Genomic DNA, 26440 nt, shown 5'->3' with positions numbered 1-26440 from the left:
TCGTATGTGTTAACCTACTTGGCAATAAACCTGTTTCTGATCATACAGTGTGGTATGAGTAATTTGGGCACCACTGGTTAAACAGAGCGACCGCAGTTTGCTTAGTGATAAGAAACACCTCTCCTTCTTGCCTTTGACGTAGTACTTCACGTACGCTCGTTTTTTTTTTATCACTCCTCCCAGTAAAAAGTGCCACATGACCTGTCAAGTAGGAAGTAGCGAGGCAGCAAGCAGCAAGCAACAGCAGTAGCGACCAGAAACGCAAGAAGACGGGGAGCAAGCTGTGGACTCTGTAGAGCCTCATTCTCGACGTTTCTCAGCACAAACTTTTATCTTTTCGGAGTATAAAGAGGAATAAACCGGCCGCAGTCATGTACCTGAAGGTGGTGTTTTTCACCGTAGTCGTGGCTCTGATTGGCGCAGCAGCCGCAGGTAAGTTTGAGCTAAAAGGCTAACCAGCTCGATGCACCAGAAAACAGATTTTATCTGTCTGCATGCCTCCATTTTTGTTTATTACAGTGACCTATGAGATGTTTCACCTCTTGGTTGGTCAGCTGTCTCCCGTCCTATATTTGTCTTGTTTTTTAAATTAAATGTACAAAATGATCCTTTTGGCAACTTGACAGTATAATGTTCACGCTTTAGCCTGCTAGTGTGACCAGAAATTGTGTTACTGTAATATTTTTCACATGATGTGCATTATGAGAGGAGACCTAGCAGAATTATAGATCTTAGTGGATAACCAATTGTCAGATTCAGTGGACAAGGAACCAGATCAGCATGTTATGTAACATTTTAAATCTATTTTCTGTCAGTTTTTAAAATGTAAAGATTACATTCAAGATTCAAAGGTTTAATTGTCATATGCCAAGTAGCTACAGTGTAGCTTTGGCTCTTTCAATAATGCAACATAAATATATATATATATAAGACATAAACAATAAAACAATACAAAATTGTGCAAGAAGAACAGAACAGACAAATAAAATACTACTTATTGTAGTAATAAGTATGTGAAATGCAAACAGATGAATGACAATGTAAAATCATGCTGTTTGTCTGATAAAAAAGTTAACTTTGTTATTGATAATGTGACCATTTTATAGCAAACTCTGGAGAGCAGCAGTGTCATTTTCTATCACATGCAGAAGGTTATTTAAATCTACCTTCACTAAATTTGATTTACTGACTTCTTCTTTTCAGACGACTGTCCCTCTCTGTCCTGTGCTTTGTGTGGAACCAGTAGCAGTGACTGCCAGTGGGTCAACTGCACAACAACACGTGAGTATCTGTCATTAATGTGTGTGGGGTTGTGGAGGGAGAGGCACAGGTTTGTCTTTGTGTGTCCTAAGTGGAGCAGACAGCTGAACTGATTGGACACATGAGTCCTACGGTATGGAGAGAATGAGTGGCAGTGGATGCTGACTTTTAGATGATGTCATGCTATTTTCCCTAAAGCCCAGTCTGTATCATAAACATCTGGGAACAGCAACCGCACACCGATCAGGACAGGCTGGTTTGGGGAGTACATTCCTGGCACACAGCTCTTTAGGGGAAGGATCTTGTTCAGTCAAACTTGTGAATTGCATAGACACACTTTCAATCACCACAATTAATTCAGTAGTAGGTAGTAGATGACTGAAAACGAAGGGGGGACAAAGCTCTAGGTGAAGGGAAAAGGGAATCATGCATTGCAATCCTCTGAAAAATTATGTCTCGATGCAGGATCAATAATTGGACATTTAAAACCAAATTCTCGACGTTATGATCTCAAGTTCCAATTATGTAAGACTAGACTGTTATTTTCCTTATAACTGAACCCGTTTTATGGTAAAACACAACATGTGCTTCATACAGTATTTACATTCCGAGCTAGGCAGCTTCTTGAGTTTCTTTGAGCTTTTATGTTATGAAACGCTTCAGATCTTGCTGAAGTCTTTCCTAATTTACTAAATTGATGCTGCTACAAGAACACTTTTTATTTTATTTTGTTGTTGGTCTATTGCAACGCTGGGAATTATGTTGGCATTTGTAACCTTTCAGTTTTTACTCCTATTGTTATAAAGATAACACAAATAAATTCAGTAGCAATTTGTAATATAGGGCAAAGAAATATGTTTATGGATTGAGATGCATGGATAACTGTTTTTTAAACACATCATAGCCCTTTGGATCAGCATTGAATCATGAGGTGCCTCGAGACTCACCATTACAAACCTAGATAGATTTCTTTTAGACTCTTTCCGTCTGTTTTGATTGAGTTTTTACCTTCCTTTGCCTTCATCTCTGTATCACCGGTGCAGTAATGTCATTATGTTAATTAAAATGTCTTAACATGACAGCCCACAGTATGAGAAATCTTTCTGACTTCAGGATGTGGAGAAATATGCTGCAGTGGTATTTTTTCAGTCTCATTCGGAAGTCCTCTGTGATTTAGTTATATGCATCAATTCGGAAAAAAGGAATTTCCATAACAAAACCGCATGACAATTTGTTTCCTAAATCGTTTTTTCAGTCACTGCAACTGCGCACCGCCGTTATGGGTTGTGTTTTTAGTATAAGAAGAGATGAGCTGGATGTTATCAGAGTTAGGAAATCAGCTTCTATCTTAAAATTGTAGGTTTGTCACATTCAGAAAAACATTCATTTGATTGTGAGATAAACCCTTTGTGGTTATGGCTTGGACGCAAAGAGTTTTGTTTAAAGTAAACTGGTAGACTTCTGACCAAAAGCTGAACCTTGCACGTACACTTTTTTTTTAAATGATTGACTATATCCGCCTAGAGGGCTGTTATATTGGCCTGAGTTCAGTGTGTGTCAGCAGGCACACACAGGTCTCTGGTGATTGTGAAGAAGATGAACAGGAGAGGAAGCGAGAGGATGTGTGTCAGGAAGCCTGCAATATCCTCACGCTGGAGAACAGAAGGAAGGAGAGGATAACGGCCTCAGTTAGAGGAAAGAGTGTGCAGATAGGATAAAGATTAGTTTTGTGTGCCTTGCTGTTCCCATAATTTATGCCGCGGGTGCACTTCAGGAGGACTGGAGTGCGCTGGGATCTTGTTGTACTTTCTACGTGTTATTCATCTCAAACAATAAGATACTTGTCTGTCCAGCTTTTCTCCAGCAACAGTTGACGTTAGTAGGACAAGAAAAAGTATTTTATGTCTCATGGCAGTTGACCTGTTTAACAACTTTGCCAACGAGCAGCTTTGACTCGTGATCCACACCCTTCTTTTGTTTTGTTTTGATTAGGTATGATACTTTACCTAATAATGCAATACCTGGTAGAACTAGACAGGTAAGGTCAGCACTATTTATATCTTCTCATGAGCCAACATGATCTGGATAGTACAGCTTGTTGTATTTCCCAAGGGAGAAACTTGTACAGGTAAAGTAAATAAAAAAACAATCATGCCCCAAAAGAAAGTGTATCAAGAGCTGTTCTTGTCTAGTAGGATTTTAGGTAATTTTCCTAAGTTTTAATGTGTTTTGTACAACAGATGTCATTATCGTTTTTCTCCCCTGATCATCTGAATATAAACCACATAAGGACTGTTAAAACGTAAAGAGAGGTTTGGCTGTTTTTCTCTTGTTCGTCTTGGAAAATGTCTCTCTCTTCAGTGCTCTGTCACACACCAAAACAAACAGCCTACTACAAAAGCAGGCTCAACACTGTTCAACTATAATGACTGCTCCCAACACAAGTAAGCCAGAGCTAAAATATTCTACAAACCCAAGAATAAAACACTTTTTTCATATGAACTCAGCAAAAAGTGGAAAGGTCAGCTCTGTCCAGTAAAGATGGCTCTGCTGAAGCGCAGCATGACCACACTGCAGCAGCGATCTACCACATTGTCATTACCAGATTTATCTTGGCTTTAGGGAATTTGTGCAAACAAGCCTTTGGCGTTGGACGTGCATTTCCCTGCAGTCCAGTGCTGAAAAACGTTACACGTGTACATGCTCTGTAGCGTCTCTAATTACAGGCTGTCATTTGTGACAAAGCTGGTTGAGTGATCTTAACAAGGAAGCTCTTTCCGAGGCGTTCACTCACACCTGTAACTTGATCTAGCCGTTACAGGAACTTGTGGGACAACGTCTATGGGTTCAGATCAGTCTCATAATACCCAGATGCACACAGAAGGATTTACACTTGTATTTCATGATCTGCAAAAGCATTCACACTTGTATTTTTGATCCACACACAATTGATTTCCATTTCAACAGAACAGAACAACACAAGTACAAATATATAAGTAAATATATATTTATTTGTCCTATCACTTTGTAAGTTAATGACAGTTTCAAGAAAAAATTCAACTGAGGGGGCAAAGCCCCCTTTTGCCCCCTCGTGGTGCTGGTCCGCTCTGCGTGAATGATTCAATATGTTTTAGGTATGAATTCTTGTGACGTTAGTGATGTGTTACTGTTAGCATGGAAGTAAATAGGTGGCAAGTTAGCTATAATGCTAATAGACTACGTAGGACCTTAACCCGTTAATCTTATTTAACGTCAGCTCTAAATGTTCAATTCCACTCCATCATTAAACACAATGGACTATATTTTTGAATAATAATTTGAGCAGGAAACTTTGGATTCATTCTTGCTAAGCTGTCCCTAAAAAAGAAAAGACAATGAAAGAAGTTAAAGACATTTATGGCTAATGTTAGCTATTTAAGGTAATACTCCTAGGTAGTATTAGCAATATATAGCCTAGCTAACTTGCCAGCAAACGCTAAGCATTACATGCCACCCATATCACTTCCATGCTAATAGTAACACATCACTAACGTGTCAAGAATTCATACCTAAAACATACTGAATCATTGTTACGTCATGAACGCATAAATCATACCCTCGTGGGGGCGTGCTCATGTGATTGGCTTAGAATGGAGGAGACATCTGATTGGCTATAGATGGAAAATATACGAATTGGGTGACCGTCAGGGGAGTCTCAAAAAACCCACACACAATTGCACAGCGGTCCATGCTCAGAAAGCGGCTTGTGCAGGTTCAGCGTTTTGAAACGGAAAACAGATATGTGTGGATCAAAAAATACATATCTAAAACTTTTTTCTGTTGGATTTATTTACATGTAGGCCGTGAACGGAACACATTTGTGAGTGCATTGAAAATACAAGTGTAAATGCTTTTGCGGATCATGAAATACAAGTGTGAATCCTTCTGTGTGCATTCGTGATTTATGAGACTGATCTGACCCCATAGACGTCACTATATTGAAAATGGGTGAGAGAAGGTCCTACCTTTCACAGCTGCCTGCGAGATCACAGCGCTCTAATACTGGAGATCTGATCACAAGAAGAGTGTGAAAAATAATGCCACCAACGCTTTCGAATTTACTTGAACTTGATGTTACTTACTCACAGTTATGAAAGGCAGTGAATCATTAGGTTTGCAGCTTAAGAAAGTTTTGAATTTAAGATATATGAAGCTGCTTACTTTACTTCGGTGTCAGTCAGGACAGAAGTGCTTAATCATGTTAGGTAGCATTATGGAAAACACAAGGAGGTAGATAGAGAAACAGTGGAGGCAAGTTAGGGCACAGTCACAGCAGTACAGACAGAGGCTATTCCTGACAGAATAGCCCCTGAATAGCCCAACCTCAATAATTGAACCACCAGTCAAATAGACAACCTATTAATTATGAGATGAAAGTCTTTTAATAGTAGCTTATTTTAAATGCTAGTGCCCAAATAATCTTAACCTGATACAGAATGAAGCCCTGTGAGTTGTGGAGAATGTAACACAGGCTTGAGTTATTTTTGACCCTATTTGGAGAAAACCAAAAGATGCTTTGAAAAATGGCCGCAGCCCTACTGTAATTTATGGTCAGCCATCTGGCGGGAGTCGTCAGGTTGGATGGTTGCTGTGGATTATAGTATTACCAGCAAGCAAGGAAGGTGGAGGAACATGTTTTACAGCAGCAGGTGCCACACATTTAATACACAGTTCCCTTTATGATGTTCCTGTGCTCATATAAGCAAATCAGGAGCCATTAGTTTCTTTTCAGTCAACACAAAGAGGAGGTTGATGAGGTCAAAGGCCTGTAACGACCTCCTCTGTCACTTAAATAAACAGTTATTAAAGCGTTATGGGAAATATGTTTCCCACTTCCCTTTCCCCTTGAGACGTTTAGTTAGAATCTTGTTCCTTGCTCCAAAAAGGGGACAGAGACAAGTGACGGAGAACTGCGGCCATGCTTGATGTTTGTATACCGTTACTGTATTGTCATTACTGTAGATACTTCCAGTCAGTTAGATCCTCATAAATAAGATAATACTTTATTAGTCCCACAGCTGCGATTTGGTCAATTATATAAAGCAAAACATGATAAGTAGACAGACAGGCTGTTGAATTCACATTATTACAATTACATAGTTTAGTGTACATTTAAAATCAAATCATTACAAGTGCACAAGGCTCAAGGTGACTCTATTAAATGAAAAAAGCAATTTGAATCGAACTCAAAGATGTTCAATGTACTGTCATGTATGACAAAATAAAGCATAAACTCACTACATTTAAGAACAAGCAGTTTTGGCGTTGTTGCTTTAAAAGTAATTGTATAAATGAGTTTATTAGGCAGCTTCATTTTCCGACGATGTATAAATGACAACAATAATTTAAGCTCTGATTCATAATATATTTATTGAAAATAAAATTGTGTCTTTCTGTTTAACATGGATTGAAAAACCCTTTGAGAAAAGTTTGACATGAACGATATTTTAAAGAATTATACAACGATTTATTTCCTGTTCATACCAATGTCAGTTTAGAGGCTATGTGTGGTTGTTTGCGCTTAAGCACAACAGCAGTTTCACAATATGACTGTGTGTGAAAAGACTATCACCACAAGGTGCTGTCCGTCATGCCTCATGGTTTCCTGTCTGTCACACGGGCTTTGCACCATTAACTGAAATAAAAAAATCTATGGAATTAAATCTTGCTTTTGCTAATCATGTCTGTAAATAACTACAATTGTGTTTCATAAGTAAAAAATAAATACCTATGACGTTTAGTCTGCATCAAGTGTTCTTGTAAAGTATTTGGGACAGGCGAGACTTCCCGGCAGGGTCAAAGTCTCTTCTCTCAAAGTTAATTAGTAATCTGGTTTTAACAATTAAAGAGAATACACCACGACATTCAAACTTTGAGGAACAAAAATAAAACAAGTAATGTTTTCACTCTTTAACAGCAGTGGATAATAAAAGGAAATGTACTATATGTTATGTATATATACATGTTATGTTGTTATTTATATGTGTTCTGTACCTTTTTTCTTAGGTTATATTCTCAGTACAGCACTTTTAAAGTGTTTTTTACATTGTAGCATTGCCACCCTACAGTACTCTGAATCTCTTTCCACCTTGGTTTGAAGTTACTTTCTTTTTCATCATTGACAATAGTGACATGAGCTATAAGTATAAAGGTTTTTATGTATTATTTTGATGACTCATGCTCCTGTGTTGCCAGATAAACTGCTGGTATCGTCAATAAATTAAGAATTAATGCATAGAAAAACAGCTTTTTACCTCCCAAACTTAATTTCTTTTTGACTATTTGAAAATGATGTATATACAGATCAAGCGTGAGACAGTAAAAACCTTGACATGGAGATTGTAGACTGTGTTCATGTTTTCTACATCTGCACTGATCTTGGTGAGCTGAATAACAATGATGACTCTTTATCAGCTGAATATGAATGGCTCAGCATTGAAGTGCTTCAGTATTACTCTTGCCAAAAAAGGAAACTGACATCTACTTTGGGCACATTAATAATGGATTAATGGATATGAAGCACGACGTCATTTAATTCATGATACCTTTGTCTCTTTCAGCAATTGTCGGCTGTCGCAACATGACTCTTCTGACAAAAAACGACACCTGCGATAATGCTACTTGCTTAGGTAAGTCCAACAGGGTAGTGTTTCTATCAAAAATCAGATTGGGAAATTAACATTTTATATTAACATTTTCCTTTCGGTCCTCAGAGAATCAGCAGACTCCACATTTATATTTAGAAAATGCATTAAATAATCAGCAGATTCTCTTTGGGTTGAACTCTGAGGTGTGACTTAATGGCCACTCTCAGCAATCTGTCTATGTCATGTTAGTTGGCAAAACTTGGCTAAGTGAAAAACACAATTTCACCCATCCAAGAGAAATGATGAAGCGTCAATGTGTATTTTCTGGCCATTGTTGTTTGTGCGGTGTCTCTTGCTTTCCCCCTTTCACCCTGTCTTGGTGTTGGTTCTTTGTCCAGCTGTTCCCACGTCAGCTACTCCCACTACAGCCCCTACTTCCCCTGTTGTCACCTCCGCCTTCTCTAACAGCAGCAGCCCTGAGCCCTCCACAGGTAACCAGGCCTAAAAAACCTCTGCTACCATTGGCTTTATCCTCTTTTGTGGATTGTACATTTTAATGAAATCAGACCCTGTTTTTAATACTATTTACTGTCTACATCAGTTTAGCAACAGCCATGCTATGTATTTAATCTGTAATTGTCGCTTGACATAGTTTAGTTATTAGTTTTCACTGTTTGAGGTGAAGTCCGCCATCTCCACTCAAATTGCTAATAGACGAAGGATTGACAGGAAGTGATGCAGAGTGTAATTCAGTGTAAATGAAGTGATATCAGGCTGTTTATTGTTTTACACAGCCAACATGTCCTACTACTGCAGCTTCACATTTAAATACTTCAATGGGCACAACACAGTGGTATTTACTGTGCAGCAGTCAAAAGAAACAATGTTTTTGACACCGTAAGTTCCATAAATCTTCCTGCAAAACAAGTACTTGTAATTATTAGCACTTTTTATCGATGGATAGTCTTTACTTTTGGTGAAGGACAAAGACAAACTAAGGACAAAATCACGTTTATTTGGCTGCACTTTAGACGAGTAGACTTTTACTTGGTTTTAGTTTGGTCGAAGTAGCTCAAGAAATCTTTGCTGTAGTATTAAACCGTACCTACTGATACTATAAGTGCAAATGAACCCAGACCGAATTCTTGGGGATAACAACTTTAGATAAATCATATAGCTTAAAAGGAAATGAATAGACTAATGGATGTACTCTCACTGCAACCCTACAACAGCCAATACAACCGGTGTTCCCCCTGTTATCCCGACTCACAGTGGAAACATCACCACGGATTCACCCTCGAATACAAGTAAGTCTGACATTGTGACAGAGCAAGACCATCTGTCCTGAAAGATGCATAAACAAGAATAACACATCTCCATTTCCTGTCTTTTAACACAGCTCGCATCCCCCCTGCCCCCACTAAGGTTGGCCCCACTCCTGCGCCTCACCATAACACCTTCGACGCTGCAAGCTTCATCGGTGGAATAGTGCTGGTCCTGGGCCTGCAGGCCGTCATCTTCTTCCTCTACAAGTTCTGCAAGTCCAAGGACCGCAACTACCACACCCTTTAAGGAGACCACTCTTTTTGATTCACGTCACACGACCAAACCCCATCACTAACCGGAACCTTAAAGAGAGGACTCCCCACTCGGCACGCACTCATCACAGCGGACTCAAACAGTGTTTTCTAGCAGGTTTTCTAGATCTTTGATGTTTTTGCCTGCATTAGCTCTGCTGTTATAGTATGTATTAAGGCACACACAACAAGGCATGTATGTATTATTTCCACTATACAACTCTGAAGAAATATGGCTTTTTAAGCCTTAATCATCGGGTGGTCACTCCCACCTCCATCATGCCATTAGTCATTCTAGAAAACGCCATTTTCCAACAGAGTGAGGCGGTTCATGTTATTATCTCAAGTAAATAGGAGAGAATTAGTCATGTACACAGTGTAGCTTTCCTGTTGGGAGTGAGACGGCTGCAAACTGCAAGCATTACCATCATTTTATGGATTTGGAAACACTGTTTGAGTTCACAGCTATTCTTAAACGTGACCACTGTGATGATTCAGTATTGCTTTTAGCCTGTTGAATTGTAGGCAGGTTCCCTCTTCCCCCATGCAGCTGTATTATGTGTTTGTAGATGATGTCAAAGTGGTGGGGGTTACGCACGAGGGAATAAAAGCAACACTAAATTGTCTGATGTCAGACGGAAAAAAACCGAATAGATTCCTCTGGTCAAAAGTCTTATTCTGGGTATCTCCCTTGGCTTTTAGGAGTGCTGTGCGTCTTCCGCTGTTAAGTTCCCGATAATAGTTGTAAAAAAACTACAAAAATCAACTGCCAGTAGAGCAGCTCAATGCAATAAATCCTGTGTTTAGTTAATTTCCCATCCTTTAATCTCCCAACTGTTATTTCTGATCTTCACCGACATCAAAACGTACCCACTCTAACGTAAGCTGGCCCTTTGCCCCCACTTCTTAGGGGGAAAGGAAAAAGGGCCCATGGGTCATAAATGAAAGATTGTAGAATACTTCAGAAATATGAATAAGTCATTTGTTTTAGATAATGTGTAATATAGAGAACAGGGAGAAGAAGAAAATGGCATGCACCTTCTTGATGTGGATAGTGATAGCAGTGAAGTGCCTTGAATGTGCTTGGAGACTTAAAGAGAGCGATGGAAGAGTGTGAGTCTTTTCTCCTTGTTTGAGGCCCTAGTGTTATCATTAGTTTGTTTAAAGAAAGAAACTGTATCGCTGTGCTGATATTGGTGAGAACTGTAGTATCCCAGCTGGACTGAAGAGCCTTTATTGTGAAGAATACGGTAGATAGTTGCCATTCAAGGGCCTTGATCAGTCCAGCTTGAAGTTTTTTCCCTATAAGTAGAGGAGTATATTCAGTACATGAATCTATCGTCCTCTCACTGGTGACTTTGTGTAAATGGATAATGTAAAGGCTCTCCCTTTGGTAGTGACCAACAGCGCTCCCAAATGTCCTCCCTCCTCACTGTTTATGCCTCAGTTGTGAATTGTGTTGAATTTCGAAGCATGAACAATGACCTGGCAGGAAATGTGGGACCACTGTGTGGTGCTATAAATCAGGGAATGTTCTTTAAACAAAAGGCAAAAATATTGGGCTTAGTTTAATAAACTTGAGTATTGCAGAGATTGCATTGAGGTAGAAATATTGGACTGTTTGAGTGCTTGTTTGGCCAAATGAGCATTGCATTTCTGACTGCCGTGTAAATGAGAGGATTGTGAATGAATTGCAGAACTGCAGCAACTAAGCGCCATGCTAGAGCTCATGTTCTCTTATTAGCTTGCTGCTAACTGTGTGATTTTAATTTTTTCCCCATTTTGTCCCTTCTGTACATAGCCATGTCCTGTTTTTGTTCATCTTCAACTTAAGGAAAGGCTAAATGAAGGAGTGTTTATCAGTGCATTTTGCTTGTAGTGGCTTGTCGGTGTCAAGAATGTTTAGTTTTTCCCTTTATTGCATGCTGAATGCTTGGAGTTGTGATTTTTCCTCCCATTGCATATGCTCTTAGGGATTTAGACACTTAAAACCACTTAATTATTTGTGATTAGTCCATATGCTAGTTGAGAGAATGCCTTGAAACCTTGTGCATTGAGCCAAAGTCCTCAGTTTTGGCATGGAAATTGAGCATTGCACTGACAAGCTTTGTTTTGTAAGTTTCTCTTTGTAAATGTGTTCATGGTTCAGCCAAAAAAAACTTCTGATGCTTGTATAAATACTCAGTCTTGAATATTAACTAGATAATGGATGAATAATCACATTGTTTTGAACACAAACCGTAAGAGTTTTTTCCTTTTGGCTTTTATAATTTAGGTTCACATGTTTCCTGCTGCTCACCATTAATACGCCTTTTTAACGTAGTCACCTGGTGGCATTAGGCTGCAGCCCAAAGACCCAACTGCAGCGAGAAGGCTCCAGAATTTTGCCTTAGCTGCATCCATTTGTCCATTTGCTGCATTAGGAGAGCCTTCGCCTAAATTTAGAGGAATATTTGAGTATTATTCACAGCTGTTAGGGGGCCTGCTGTCTGAATCCAGCCAGAGTGCGCTCTGCTTTCGACATGGTTGCTGCATTCCTTAAGAACACAGCGTCACATGTTGACGTCCAAACACAATAGATGTCCATTGTGTCTCCTCTCCGAAGCTTCTCCTACTTACTCAGTCCGTGCACCTCTTAAAGAAAAGTGCCTTATTCAGTTAATACCCATATAAAGTTGTAGTTTGTACAAAAATGATATGCCACACCTATTAAATCAATGGGACTCAGCACTTTCAGACCCCTGTGAAGTGGTTTTCTGTGTTGTATTCTGCCTAAATGTTTGTTTATTCATGCTCAGCCTTAACTTTTTGATCACACCCACAGAGCATTTACTATTGGTGAGATGTCCATGCACAAACCAGCTGCTTTTATTTGAAAAAGTATGTTTGTTGGATGTATTTTGTACTTTGAAGGCTGGCATTTAAGTATCTAACAATTAACCAATCACACAATAGACTTAGATGTTTAAATGCAGCTGAAATGGCCACCAACTGCTAATGGATGACATAGTTTTCAACTAAACAAAGCCTGGTTTATGCCTGGACAACTTCTCACCAGCACATTGTAACTAAATAGCTGCAACATTTGCTCCATAATGCAAACATGATGACTTGAAGTCCACTTGGTTGTCATTTTCAATTGTCTTATTGAATTACTTGTTTTCTGTTCAGTAGGATTTTAAATTTGCTTGGTCATGGAGGGCTCTCCTCGGTTTTCAGCCTTGCAGTGTCAATGAGTAAAAAGCTTTTTGATTCCCTCCCTTTTGCTTTTGTGGCTTTATTTCTCTGTGCACACACTGTAGTGCCATACCTTTTCACCTTTTTGTGTTAGAGGCCGTCTTGTAGGTACGATCTTTTGTTCCTCCCACCCCTCTTTGACAGCCATATGTAGATGCTTGCAGGTTCCACAAAGCCTCTTGAAATCATGTTTTGCTTATTTTGTGCTACCTTTTCCCATCTCTCACAAACCTTTTGTTTGTTATTTTGTGCCTTGTTTTCAAGTGTTGCCTTTAGTTTCACGATGTAAAGCCAATAAAGTTTGAATATTGTTAAAACAAACCCTTGTGTTTACCTGTTCATCTGGCAGCAGGGCCAGCTGTCTTGGAGTTGGTGATTTAAATGACAAATCAAAAGTGGGACGATGAGCCAGGTCTCAGGATACATCACCATGGTTACAATTGAGCGGCTGGTTGCCCAGACAACAAAAAGTATCAGTTAAGGTTCAGGGTCTGCTTTGACTTGCCCTCTGTGTGTGTGTGTGTGTGTGTGTGTGTTTGTGTGTGTGTGTGTGTGTGTGTGTGTGGCTAAGCTCTCATCTTACAGGAGCAAATAATAGCAAAGCAGTGCAGAACAAACCCTCTCATCAAATATTTACAGTACCTAAACAATTAGGGATCAAGTTCAGCAGTGTTTACCTATGGATTTGGAGATGCGTGTAGGGCTATGACAAATGTTTTCATTATCAATAAATCTCCTAACTTCATAGATTAACTCATTAAATGTTGGGTCTATAGAATGTCAGAACATAGTGAGAAATGTCCTTCGCAGTCTTTCAATGTCTTCCGAAATCTTAAGGCATCAATTTGATATATACAGAGAAAATCAGGACATATCCATATTTGAAAACAGCATGTTCTGCCATTATATGCAAAGAAAATACTTAAAAGATGAATTGGTTAAAAAACAGACAGTGCAGCTTAATATTTGTGTTTTGTTATTCTTATGGACAGAAAAGGCCTCTAGGTGTTTACAGACATTCTGCTAAGCTAGCCAGTGTTTGCTTCAAATTCCCCATATACTGGTACCACCTTTGGCAACACACAAACATACAGCCCTAAAATCTTCACATATGTTCACTGATTTTCGGAGGGCGTTCAAATCTTGTATACAACAAAGCAAAATCAGTGGATAAACACTTTCCATTATCTTGCTGTTTATAACTTTTTGTGTATGACAGCAATCAACATGTTTTTGAAAAGGAAACCTAATTCCTTTCAGCCATTCATTTGCTCTAATGTAGCAATTCAAACCCAGAGAAACCCACCAATCTATTCAGAACAACCCTGATTGTTTTTCACTCATGGAAAAACACAGACAGGACACAATCAGTTTCCAAGGTCACGCCAAGTTTCTGCTTCTGTAGCAAAAACTGTTGCTTTAAAGGAAATGTGTGTGTTCGCCCCTCATGAATCCCAGTCAGTATAGTTGACTACATTCTTGAACAAGGTGTCTGTGTGTGTGTGTGTGTGTGTAGAATTGATGTTTCTGCTGAGCAGTTATTCTTCCAGTGGCACAGAGTCCCCATCTGGCACTGTTTCCCAGAACCAAGGAGTTTCAGGAAAAATGATTTTTGGATAACCACATAATTTCTCTCTCGTGTGAACCATTAAAAACAATCTCCAACCCTGGCCAGTATCTGATGGTAATGGACACTAATGCTCTCTATTATTTTATGAGCTTTTCGCACACTGAGGATAGAAAATGTTTTAACCCATGAATGATTCGATCAACTGAACAGATAATCCCAATTGTATATGGATAATTGTTTAATTGCCATGCATGTCAGAACATGCTGTTTTCAGCCAGCAAATATGGTGAACTCCTGTTTTGCTCTTTTATATCATATTAAACTGAATATCACTGGATTTTGGACTGTCACAAGACATTTAGACATTTTAGAAACTCTGATAAACATTTTTGTGTATTTTATGTATTTATGAAATCCAAATAATAATTACAATGTTAGCTGATTTGTAGTTGCAGCATTACAGTGTACAATGTGGACTTACCTTGCGATGTTTACCATTTATAGGTCATTCTTTGACATACCCACACAAGATGCCTTACACAGACTCTACCCAGCCCTCCTACATACACTGCTATTAAATAAAAGGTTGTCCAGTCACAGGTATCAGGGCTGCATGGTCAGGAGAAATGCTGTATGTGGCCAATGAAGGTTCTCGAATTACCTTGGCTAACCTGATTTCTGTTTCCAGTCAAGGTCTGTAATCTAATATGGGAGCACTGGAAAACAATGCAATAGGTTTAGTCTCTCTCGGCTCAGTCCATTAAGCCATGCCATGAACTCAGAGTCATGCCAAGAATACCAGGACCAATCAATACTACTACTGAAATGCTGAATGCAACAATAAAAATCAGCTGTTTTGGACTCCCATGAACCCAGAACCTTGGTCAGGGAAGTTATGGGTGTTGCACTGTTTTAAATAAAGTTTTATCACAACTATTTCTGACTGAGGCAAAAAATATGACCTTATAAAAATGTCGACAGTCCTGATAAGAGGAGATAATGTAGGAATGTTATGATGCAGCTTCATATATTCACCGTACAAAAAGGTGACTGACACACAAAATAGCAAGGCCATCTGGGAACGTGTGACAAATCTAAAGAAGAGTAATAGCTATCACAGTTGAATTTCAACAGACTGACTGTTCTGGCAGTGTGAAATTGCAAAACCCTGTGGCAAGAAGCATTTCCTTCCACTTTTGCACCTCGTTTAGAAACCACATCCGTTTGTCCTGTGACCGGGCAATATTTACTCAGCTGTCCAACCAGTGGCTTCAACAGAGTATACAAAGAAGTTGATCCATCTCTAGTACACACTGTTCAGGACTGCAGGATATTGCTGCTGCACCCATACATTCTTAAGTTGCTTTATTATACATGAAACTGTACAGTGGGGTGTAAAAGCCCTCACATGTGTAACTTTGACATAGGCTGAGCACTGCCACCTAGTGGTTTTCAGTGTGAAGTTAAAGCAATGAAGTCGTTATAGAAAAACATTTGTGTTGGCAGAATGAACATGTGAACAAAAATGTACTTAGAATAGAGATAATAAGCTTTATTAAAAATTAAAAGAGATTACTCCAGCTTCATTGGAGATATCCTGGTCATGATTTATAAACTATCTACTCATATGAGCCTTACGTCATTCAAGTCCATCACCCATTGTTTAACAGGTTTAATGAGAAACATATTATCAAGTCCTGTGTGAAATCCCAAAACACTTTATTCCCTCTTCTCAGTTGTTACTAAAAATATCCTAAAGGCCATTTGAAGAGAAGGAAAAGCAGACCACAAGGAACCATGGGTAGTGTTGTGGTCCATCCAGCTGTAGCATCAAAGCCCGCACACTGAAAGGTCTCTCAGAGAGCCTCATGTTTCCCAGCGGAGGTCATCCTGTTTTAATTTGTTTCTGAACTTTTGGGTTTCTCTGAGAAGCTGCAGGTTGTTGTTCGTGGTCCCACTTCTCTTTCCTTTCTTCGGAGCCTTCACAGGAGAGGGAACAGGAGGCTTGATGCTGCTTGGCTTAATGGTTTTAGGATCCTCAGCCCCAGGATGGGTCAGTTTATGGACCTGTGCAGAAGCAAAAGGGAGGAAACATTAGATACCTACAGAATAAGGGATGGAGATCAACTGACACTACAAACGGAGATGCACCAACAGGTCAGCAAATTGGCCATGACCATTGAATGGCCAATCAGTTTTATATGAAATGGTCCTCAAGACAAAGTGATTTACTATTTTATATGTCAAATAAAGTTACTGGAAATAAAAATAAAATCTGTATTACCAGAAAGAAACTGTACATACATTTGTTTTGGCATACACACTTTCACATATACAAAGCCTGCCTATGGGTTGTGTTGAGTGATGGTTCACATACCGTCTTTTGGTGTTTGCGGAGTTTAGTGATCTGAGCTCCCTTCTCCTCCATCCTGGCGACCAGCCTCTCCAGTTCTCTCTGCAGGTCCTGTTTCTGCTCGCGATGTTGCATCTCATCTATCTGATGCTCTAGCTCCTGATGCTCACTGACAAAGAAACACATAAATGACCAAATATGTAAAAGAAAATGTAAGACAATATCTATAAAAAGCTTACTCACAAGCTCATTTGTCCTAGCTCGTCCTGCAGAGCGAGCAGCAGGTCAGACAGTGAGCCCAGTGACTCCTCCACTCGTTGGGGGTCCCTGTCAGGCTTGTTACAGGTGGTGGAAGGTGGAGAAAAGTCCCTTTGGAGGCTTTTCTTGGCTGCACAACCAGACCTGTGCATGGCGCTCACTCGCTCACACAGCTGGGGCTGATGGTGCTTCATCATGTGAAGTATACTCTGTATATTGGCGTGGACTGAGTGGCTCGGGCTGGTCGACTGCACCAGGAATAGAACATCGAAATCAATAAAATAAAAATGTAAAAAGGAAGAACATAATAATATGTGGTTTAAGAGTTATTGCATCAGGACTGACGTACCGTTCCTGCAACAAAGGGCATTATTTTGTGCCTTGGGCTGCTTGGTGATGCCAGCTCTTTCTGTCTGGAGGTTTTCTGGAGATATGAGACAGCTGTTATCACTACTATGTGTAAACAATCATTTTTCAATTAAAGAAATGCAGGCAGTTATTCTGTTTTATATCTAAATAAATCTACCTTGGTGGTCTTTTTGGTTTTCTTCTTTGGCTTTATTTCTTCGGTTTTAAGCAGAGACAACTGAAAGTTGATGTTCAATTCCTTCTGCAGCTGAGGAAGTGGCAATCATAGCAAAAAAGTCAAGTCAGTGTTTTTTAGGTTTTGTTGGCATTTAACCATTATTAAACAGTGTAACGTAAAAGCCACTAGACAAATTGTTATAAGCCAAACTAACAAAAACTGTAGATTATTGTATAATTGTTTAGCTGATTCAAAAGTGAAGTGTGTGTGGACTGACCTCCTCTGCTTTCTCCTGCACAAGTTTACGCTCATGCTCTTCTTTCAGTAGTTTTTGTTCCAAAATGGCAAGCTTTGTCTGAAAGAGTAACATTGCATTCAAATAATAATCTTATAATTCAGCTTCTCATCATCAGTTTTTGGACTAAATTGTAAAACTGTGACTTACCTCTGCCAAAGCTTGGGTCCGACTCAATTTAAGACACTCTGATTCTAGTTTCTCCAGCTTCTCACGCTGAGATTGGGAGTTTGAGCTGCTTGGCCGCTGTTTCTGCAGTGAAGCCTTGAAGGGGAGTAAACAAAAATTAAATGGAAGTAGCAACATACATTCAGCAATCCTAGGAACTAATAAAACACAGATAATAACGTAACAATATAAACCTCACTCCAAAAAAATGTACTTTAAATCTAATCTAAAAGATAATAAGCCTATAACTTATCTATATGATAATAAGGTTATTGTTTATGGGTATACTTTTAAAGAAAGATATTTATTTATTTATCTTGGAGCCTCAAGACATTATTTTAGCCTTGTTGTCTTTTTTTCTGTGCTATTTTCATCTGGCTCTGTGAATCACATTGAGCTGTATGTACTGACTGTATGAAAGCTCTATAAATAAAGTTGAGTTTAGTTTTATTTTGGAACTACCTGATTCTCCATTAGTGCATTTCTCTCCGTCTTAGCATTTTCAACCATCCTCCTCATGTAGTCCAGCTGCTTCTCAAGAACCTTACACCGAGCCTCTGCAGACTGCAGCTTTGAGTCCAACTCTGTTGTCATCAAGACACACAGAACTATTAAAAAACACAGAAAGTTGCATTTGCAGTGGCCTTTCCCTCTGACGCTTTCATCACTTACCTTTCCTGCCTAAGCTGTCTGTCTCAGGCACACTTGCTGCTGGTTGACTGGGCACTGTGTGAGATGCTGTGACCTGTTGATGCTTCTTAACATCGTGGGAAAATTGACTACAGCTCTTTTCCGCTTGCTTCCTCTCCAGCTCCAAACGCCTGATTTTCTCCTGGAGGGTCTTCAGTGCATCAACAACAGCTGAGAGAAATAAAAAGGTATACTTAAAATTGTAGAAGGTGGATATAAATATAAATCATTGTATAAGGGAGGCGAAGAAAAAGTTGTCTGCCATACCTATGCTGTCAATATTAGCTTTGGTCTGAGACCCTCGAGGGCTGGTTATATGTTGGTCCATGCAGATTGATGAGGGAGCCAGAAACTCCAGCTGTCTTGCTATTGGTAGCATCCGATCTGGAGGCTGGTAATAGCTCCCAATGTAACTGTTTTTGGAGGGGGAGTCCAAGGTCTACAGACAAAAGGTAGAGAAGATTAATCAACGAACAATTGCCTTGTGGTTATTTCATTTTTAACAATGGGCAGGTTTTTTTCTCCCTGCTCCTGTCCACCATGTGCGATAAAATGTGTGTGAAGTGTACATATTGTGTTTCGTAAAGTGTACATGTTTCGTTTTAAAATAACTGCAATGTGTGGAATAAACAAATAAATAAATAATTGCTTTGTCAATACAGAAACAGGAATTAATACGTGCTTATTTAAAAAGTTCCCGCAGCCCAAGCTGAGGTATAACAACAAGCGTTCTGTAAACGTTAACGTTACATAAGCAAACAACCCGTCCTGTTTACAAATAGCACTTCGATATTAAGTTATCTTATCAACAATCAGTAACGCCCTTTGCAACCACCCCTTGTAAGTAAAGCTCGATAAACACACCCATCAAAACCAGTGGAAAAGCTCCTTCATATAACCCTAAAGTTGGCACATAAAGCCGGGCTGGCGAACGTAAACAATGCTAGAGCTAATGTGTTAGCAATTCCCCTAGCTAACGGATGGTTTGTTACCTGGTCGTGATAAGTCTCCATTTGATGACATCGAGGTGTCTAGTCCCTACACAAGAAGCATATGTTTAGATAAAGTAGTAATATTATCCGACTGCTTGGTTTTTATGATGCAAGCCGACTGATTTCTTCGAGCCACTCAGTTGTGCTGTCACCGACACACAGTCCGCACTTTTTAAATTTCCCTCCTCTTTGCCGCCCTCCTCACATTGGTTCCGCCTTTCCTCTGTTTGCTTCCTTAACGACGTTTTCCATTCCAGTGTCTCATTCTTTTTAAACATGATGACCACAGTCCACAGCCTGTATAAAAAAGATATCTGATAAAGACACCATGATACGTTATTATAGTGTATATAAAATCAGAAGGTAGTCTAATTTTCCCTTCCACCATACAAAAAGAAAATAAATAGGGCCTTCAGGCATTTGGCACAGATTTCCCCACATATTTGCAAACTGGCATCTTATCATAAGGATGCTTACAGTAAGAAATGTTTTATATTACTTGCTGTGAAAAATCATTGTTTTTTTAATACGCTTACACAAGAAAATCGAAATCCTTGCAAAACCTTTGGCAGAAGTGAAGCATGGCCATAGCTATGATTTTATAAATGTTAAGGGTCACGGGTACTGCATGCAGCATTTATGGGTTAGAAGTATTTGTGCCTGATTGAGTTAGGATAATCACTAACCAAAAGCCTTTTAGACTGTTTCTAGACACAAAGCTGAAAAGTAAATAAAAGCCTTACTTTTTAGAATGAAAGAAAGTCTACATGAGAAAGCAATCCCCCTACAGTTGAGGTTGACAAACTGTTTATTATCCACTGTTAATTTAAACTAAAACATGGCAAATGTGATCATTTTCTTAGCCACATAACCTCAAATCTCAGAAGTTTCCCAGGACATGACCTCAGTGTCCGCAGTGGTAGCCTGGATTAAAATAAGTTATTTAGGAAAGAACCCCTCATAGAAAAACAGGAAGTTGAAGAACATCATAGGTTATGCTGAGATGGCATCCCTCTGAACAACAACAACAACAACAACCAAATAATTGAAGGTTCTTTAAGCAATTTTCTGATCACTTATGATTTGTGGTTACTAAAGTGCCTTTGGCCAGAAAATTACTTAATCATCCAGTTAACATTTGCAAAGCAGTATGCAAATAGCCTGCTGCAGCTAAAGGCACAGATGCTGCACCAGGAGAAAGGAAATACATTCTGTAAATCTGGTTCTGCATTTCCGTTCCTCTGCAGATTTGATCAATGTTTATCAAGGTTTATTGTTTCATCGTTTGCAAAAAAACACTCTTTTCAAGAAACACAAAACTTGCGTCTCATTGGTATCCAACCAGATCATTTTACATTTCTGTGATACATTTGATAACTATTATATATTTTTGATTAAATCAAATATTTTTTGAATGTTATTTAAAAGGTTTTATGGTTCAACAAATGTTTTACATGTTAAATCTAAAACATTTCAAAGTTCACATGTGATCTCACACATTGTATATTATTTAAACATTATAAAAACTGTAGTCATAATTTGTGTTTAATTTAGACTATATGCTCTAGAGTTAAACACGTTCTACTTATAACGGTAACAAGGGGCACACCCTAGACTTAATCATCTCAAAGGGTCTGAACATCTCCAAGGTTGTGGTGACAGATGTTGCACTCTCTGGTCATTCCTGTGTTTCCTTTGACAGCTCTATTTCTTTTCACACAAATGTTCAAAAAGAGATTACCACAAAAAGGTATTTATCTGAAAACACAAGGTAAATGTTTATTCAGAATTTTTCTCCCACACTAGCCCTCGCTAACATCTCAGTAAATGAGCTAGTTGATTATTTTAACTCAAAAATGTAAGATGTGGCCCCGGCCGTGGCGCAACTGGCTGGGGCACCTGCACCGTACGCCGGCGATCCGGGTTCGATTCCCGACCCGTGGTCTTTTCCGGATCCCACCCCGACTCTCTCTCCCACTTTCCTGTCACTCTCCACTGTCCTATCCGATTAAAGGCAAAAAGCCCTAAAAAATAAATAAAATAAAAGTAAAATGTTATAGATCCCATTGCTCCCACTAAGGAAGTGTGGTGTATTAAATCTGTTCATACAGTTAGTTACTCTCTGAGGTCATAGACAGTGCACATGTTCAGGGAGAATGGGGTGCCATAGGATATTGCATAACAACATCTGGAATACGTCAGGAACATATACATGTCACTTTAGTGGGGCACACATTGTTATTGATCACCTCCTTTGGACACGCACACATTTCTCCTATAAATTGCAAGCACAAAGAGAGTTCGGGGGACTTCCACAATTGGCTCTGGGAACCTCGTATTGCCCGTGTTGGTGTATGATACTATGCTGTTTGTAATAAACCTTATTATATACAAGCTGGTGTCTCCGGAGACTTCTTCATCATCTTCACAAACATTTCTACAAGATATACCTCAGACTTGGCGCCACGAACTAGGCCGTCTTGCGATCTTCAGGTGACTCTACAACACATCTCCCTTCACAAACATCTCTACAAGATATACCCCAGAAGAAAAGCCATAAGTGTGAGAACAGAAAAAAGAGTCTAGAAAAGCTGAACGCAGGTGGAGAAAAACAAATCTCCAGGTTCATTTTGAAATCTATAAAGAAATACTTAGCTTTTAGAATTTGGAATTGAGAAATGCATGACAGTCTTTCTTCTCTGACATCATTGCCAAAAACACGAACAACTCACGTGCCTTGTTTGCTACCATTGAGAGACTAACAAACCCCCCACTGTCAGTAGCCTCTGAATTTCAATCCACCAGGGCCTGCAATGAATTTGCCTCCTTCTTCACTGACAAATTTCAGAAAATCAGACAGGCAGTCGGCGTTTCTGTATCAGGTACAGCAAATATGATGTCCTAAATTCAATTCAAACACCATGACACAATTCCATCAGATTAATGATAAAGACCTAGAGGACATTATTCAACATCTGAAGTCTTCCTCCTGCTGACTTCATATTATACCTTCAAGCTTTTTCAAAAATGTTTTTCATAGCATGTCCTCAGAGCTACTTCATATAGTAAACAAGTCTCTTCACTCAGGCGTATTTCCACAGGCCCTGAAAACTGCAGTAATTAAACCGCTCTTAAAAAAGAATAATCTGGACGCTTCAGTAATGAACAATTACAGGCCCATATCAAACCTCCCATTTCTAGGTAAAATCATTGAAAAAGTAGTTTTTAAACAACTGAGTAAATTCTTGGATGCAAATAACTGTTTTGATGTGTTCCAGTCAGGCTTTCGACCGCATCACAGCACTGAGACTGCTCTTGTTAAGGTCGTAAATGACATCGTGCTAGCATTGTTAGATATTAGCGCTGCATTTGACACTGTTGATCACAAAATATTACTAGACCGTCTAGAAAACTGGTTGGGACTTTTGGCAACAGTTCTAAATCGGTTTGAATCTTACTTAAAGGACAGGAAAAACTTGGTTCTATAGGCAGCTACACATCAGATTTGACAAATATGACATGTGGCGTTCCTCAAGGCTCCATCTTGGGGCCTCTTCTCTTTAACATCTACATGCTACCACTGGCTCAGATAATGAAAAGCAACAAAACAAGTTACCATAGCTCTGCAGATGATACACACATTTACATTACCATTTCACCAGGAGACTATGCCCCAATTAAAACACTGAGTAAGTGCATTTAACAAATCAATGACTGGACGAGTCAGAACTTTCTCCAACTAAACAAAAACAAAACTGAGGTAATTATTTTTGGAACAAAGGAGGAACGACAACAAGTCAGTGCTGAGCTTTTGTCAGCAATCTTCAAAACAACAGCTAATGCCAGAAATCTAGGTGTAGTCATGGACTTAGACCTGAATTTCAACAGTCACATTAAAACAGTTACTAAGTCCGCCTACTATCACCTGAAGAATATATCTAGGATTAAAGGACTAAGGTCACAGCAGGATCTAGAAAAACTTGTCCATCCTTTTATCTTCAGTAGACTGGACTACTGTAATGGTGTCTTTACAGGTCTCACTAAGAAATCTATTAGAAAGCTGCAGCTGATTCAGAACGCTGCTGCTCGAGTCCTCACTAACACTAAGAGAGTGGATCACATCAGTCCAGTTCTGAGGTCTTTACACTGGCTTCCTGTGTGTCAAAGAATTGATTTCAAAGTTCTGCTGCTGGTTTATAAAGCATTGAATGGTTTAGGCCCAAAATACATTTCTGATCTCCTGCTACATTATGAACCATCCAGAACATTCAGGTCTTCTGAGACGGGTCAGCTTTCTGTCCCCATACTTAGAACTAAACAAGGAGAAGCAGCGTTCAGTTATTATGCTCCAAATATCTGGAACAAACTCCCAGAACCCTGCGGGTCCGCTGCAACTCTTACTACTTTTAAATCCAGGCTGAAAACATTTATTTTTGCCGCTGCTTTTAATTGAACGGTTCTTATCTAACACTGCATTATAACATTTATTCATGTATTGTATACCTGTTGTGTTTATTTTATTATCTTTGCTTTTAAATGACTGTTTTAAAAATGCCTTTTTATAATGTGTTTATGCGGCACTACTTCTAAATGCTCTTAATGTCTCATTTTTGTAAAGCACTTTGATTTCCCTTGTGTTGAAAGGTGCTATTTAAATAAACTTGCCTTGCATGTGTGTGTGTGTGTGTGTGTGTGTGTGTGTGTGTGTGTGTGTGTGTGTGTGTGTGTGTGTGTGTGTGTGTTTGTGGAATGCATTTCAAATAAGCAATGTTTTTCTTCATTTGCCTTTGACATTGTGTTTAGGACGGGTGTTATTTTCATCTAAATGATATTATGTAAATGCATTTTTATTGGTATTCTGTTGGATGGTGCAAATATGTTTTTGAAACAGAACACTGATTTACTTAAACACAAACGAGGATAATTACAAAACAAACGAATGGAAATGTACCACAACATATCTCCCTCTATCAGTCTCTCTCTCAGTATTTTCTGATAAACAAGAGAAGGGGGGGCGGCTGCCCGCGAAATGTATTATGGGAGATGTTGTTCTTAAGTGCTACCATCCAAAAGACACCTCGAACGAGGAGAACTCAACTCCCATCGAACCTTCCCCCGCTAGCTTGGCAACAAATCCTCAACCAATCGTCTGTCAGAATTTCACAAGGGCCGCCCTAGAATGCCAAGAGACGTCTTTCATTGGCCGTCCTGTCCTGCCAATCAAATATTTACCCTAGAGTTGTTGCCTCCTATCGTTTTTACCCTGGGACTAACATTACTGGTCAGTGCTGTGGCTGCAAGGCTCCCCTTAACAGAAGACCTGCACCAAAGAATGTGGATAAAGTGAGTATACAAGAATGACACTTTTAGTTTTTGACTCACAGTGAAAGGTTTATGTGTAGGAATGTTGTTTTGACCGTGGTTCTGGTGTACTTTTACTGGTGTCTTTGTTAACGGGCTGCTTGAAAACCTTGACACGAAAGGAAGCAGAGAGAAGATTGAATGGACACACACACTGATAAGTTAAAACAACGTCAATTCATTGTCGTTTAATGCGAAATTATTATTTAATTCATCATGATTGTGCCTTGTAACATCAGTATAGTGTCTGTTAACCCGGCTTGTTTTTTTTGGAGTTTGTTAACCGTTCAAATATTAGTATTTTTTCAGCATGCTGTATTTATGTGTCAATACATGATATGTATAGCCAGGTTTTTATTTTCAATCAAATATACCCTTTGAAAATATATATATTTACCACCATTTATACCCTGGGATCTATAACTTCATTTTCAGTGTGTTGGGCGGTGATTCACATCAGTAAATCTTTGAAGCAGAATTGTGTTTTTCCTTAATTTTTGCATCACTGTGATGGAACACAAGGATTCATTGGGGATGTAATTTGTTAGGTTGATTGAAACTGGCAAGATAAATATACATTCAGTCTCTAATTACTGCAATTATGTCTGACACTGAATTGCATTACATGTGCATGCATTTTATAAACATGCTTTAAGATTGTTTTTTATCATACTGCGATGTAAACTATTTCATGTCTTATTTTTTGCACAGCCTTTTGTAAGACAGCACAAACGTTAGTCCTACATCAAAAGATGGAAGTGCAGGATCGGGAGTCTCTGGGGAGATGGGAAGGGCTCGGCAGCCGGGATGCCAGCTCCAGAACTGAAGCCATGGAGAACATCCGCCAGGACGTCATGAGGAGAGTGGAGACCATCAGGCCCATTTCAACAATGGCCCCCTCATGCCCAGCCTCGAAAAGCCCTCCTAAAAGCGACCTGAATGACATCCTGGCTCACGTCCTCATGCTCACTAAACGGTGCCCCTTTGACGACGTCAAGGAGCAATGTGTCCGGCTTCTACAGGGCGTCCAGGTAGGAGATTCATACAGAAACCAATGACACAATAAGCTTCCTGTTCTTTGTTGCTTTAAGCTGCACCAGGCTGTCCTTTAATACTTGTGCTAAAGGTGTTGTTCCGCTGCCACACTCCACTCCTCACCTCTTCATAAGCATTGCAAACATTGTGGCTGAGTCAGGACGTCTATGAAACCCAATGCATGTTTAGTCAAGTGGATTACATTCAATGACACGATGAGAGACCATGAACTCATTAACACTTAAACACTAGAAGAGCCAAGCATTTGCCAATCCAGCCCTACACTACATGCTCAATGCACAGAGAATATTTACACAGGTATAAAATGGGTGTAACATGACATGGAATATGTCTGGCCTTCTAACATCAGTGTCAGCATTATCTGTATGCTATGCAGTTTTTTTAGGTTGTATTGCAGATGTGTTGGGAGGGTGCAATTTGGATTCAGGTCACAGCATGTACATTTGATTTTGTATTCATGCTGTTTTTAAT

At 39.3% G+C, this 26440-nt stretch overlaps 3 protein-coding genes across 4 annotated transcripts in view; 2 read left to right on the top strand and 1 right to left on the bottom strand.

Annotated features, from left to right (window-relative positions):
* The first annotated feature begins 209 nt into the window (after positions 1 to 209).
* cd164 (CD164 molecule, sialomucin) lies at positions 210 to 13021 on the top strand. Of its 2 annotated transcripts, XM_063901414.1 has the most exons (6): positions 210 to 432; positions 1204 to 1281; positions 7860 to 7928; positions 8285 to 8377; positions 9119 to 9193; positions 9286 to 13021. In XM_063901414.1, exons 1-6 carry the CDS (start codon positions 372 to 374, stop codon positions 9456 to 9458), a joined length of 549 nt encoding a protein of 182 aa, XP_063757484.1. In that variant the 5' UTR covers positions 210 to 371; the 3' UTR covers positions 9459 to 13021. The 2 variants fall into 2 exon arrangements, with proteins under 2 accessions (XP_063757484.1, XP_063757485.1); XM_063901415.1 differs by lacking the exon at positions 8285 to 8377.
* Positions 13022 to 15620: 2599 nt separating this feature from the next.
* On the bottom strand, positions 15621 to 19779 carry cep57l1 (centrosomal protein 57, like 1). The gene is made up of 11 exons (XM_063901375.1): positions 19553 to 19779; positions 18828 to 18999; positions 18543 to 18731; positions 18333 to 18454; positions 17853 to 17966; positions 17685 to 17762; positions 17408 to 17497; positions 17231 to 17305; positions 16867 to 17129; positions 16648 to 16792; positions 15621 to 16337 (listed from the first exon to the last, which is right to left on the bottom strand). Exons 1-11 carry the CDS (start codon positions 19571 to 19573, stop codon positions 16137 to 16139), a joined length of 1470 nt encoding a protein of 489 aa, XP_063757445.1. The 5' UTR covers positions 19574 to 19779; the 3' UTR covers positions 15621 to 16136.
* Positions 19780 to 24773: 4994 nt separating this feature from the next.
* sesn1 (sestrin 1) overlaps positions 24774 to 26440 on the top strand; it is a 47453-nt gene continuing 45786 nt past the window's right edge. The window contains exons 1-2 of the mRNA XM_063902832.1: positions 24774 to 24895; positions 25625 to 25944. Of these exons, the coding sequence (XP_063758902.1) occupies positions 25666 to 25944 (279 nt within the window). The 5' untranslated portion in view covers positions 24774 to 24895; positions 25625 to 25665. The remainder of the gene's footprint in view (positions 24896 to 25624; positions 25945 to 26440) is intronic.

This window comes from Eleginops maclovinus, chromosome 15 (genome assembly GCF_036324505.1).
Source record: "Eleginops maclovinus isolate JMC-PN-2008 ecotype Puerto Natales chromosome 15, JC_Emac_rtc_rv5, whole genome shotgun sequence".
Classification (NCBI taxonomy): domain Eukaryota; kingdom Metazoa; phylum Chordata; class Actinopteri; order Perciformes; family Eleginopidae; genus Eleginops; species Eleginops maclovinus.
Note: the sequence above shows the minus strand (reverse complement) of the source record. Positions and strands in the feature narration are given on the sequence as shown.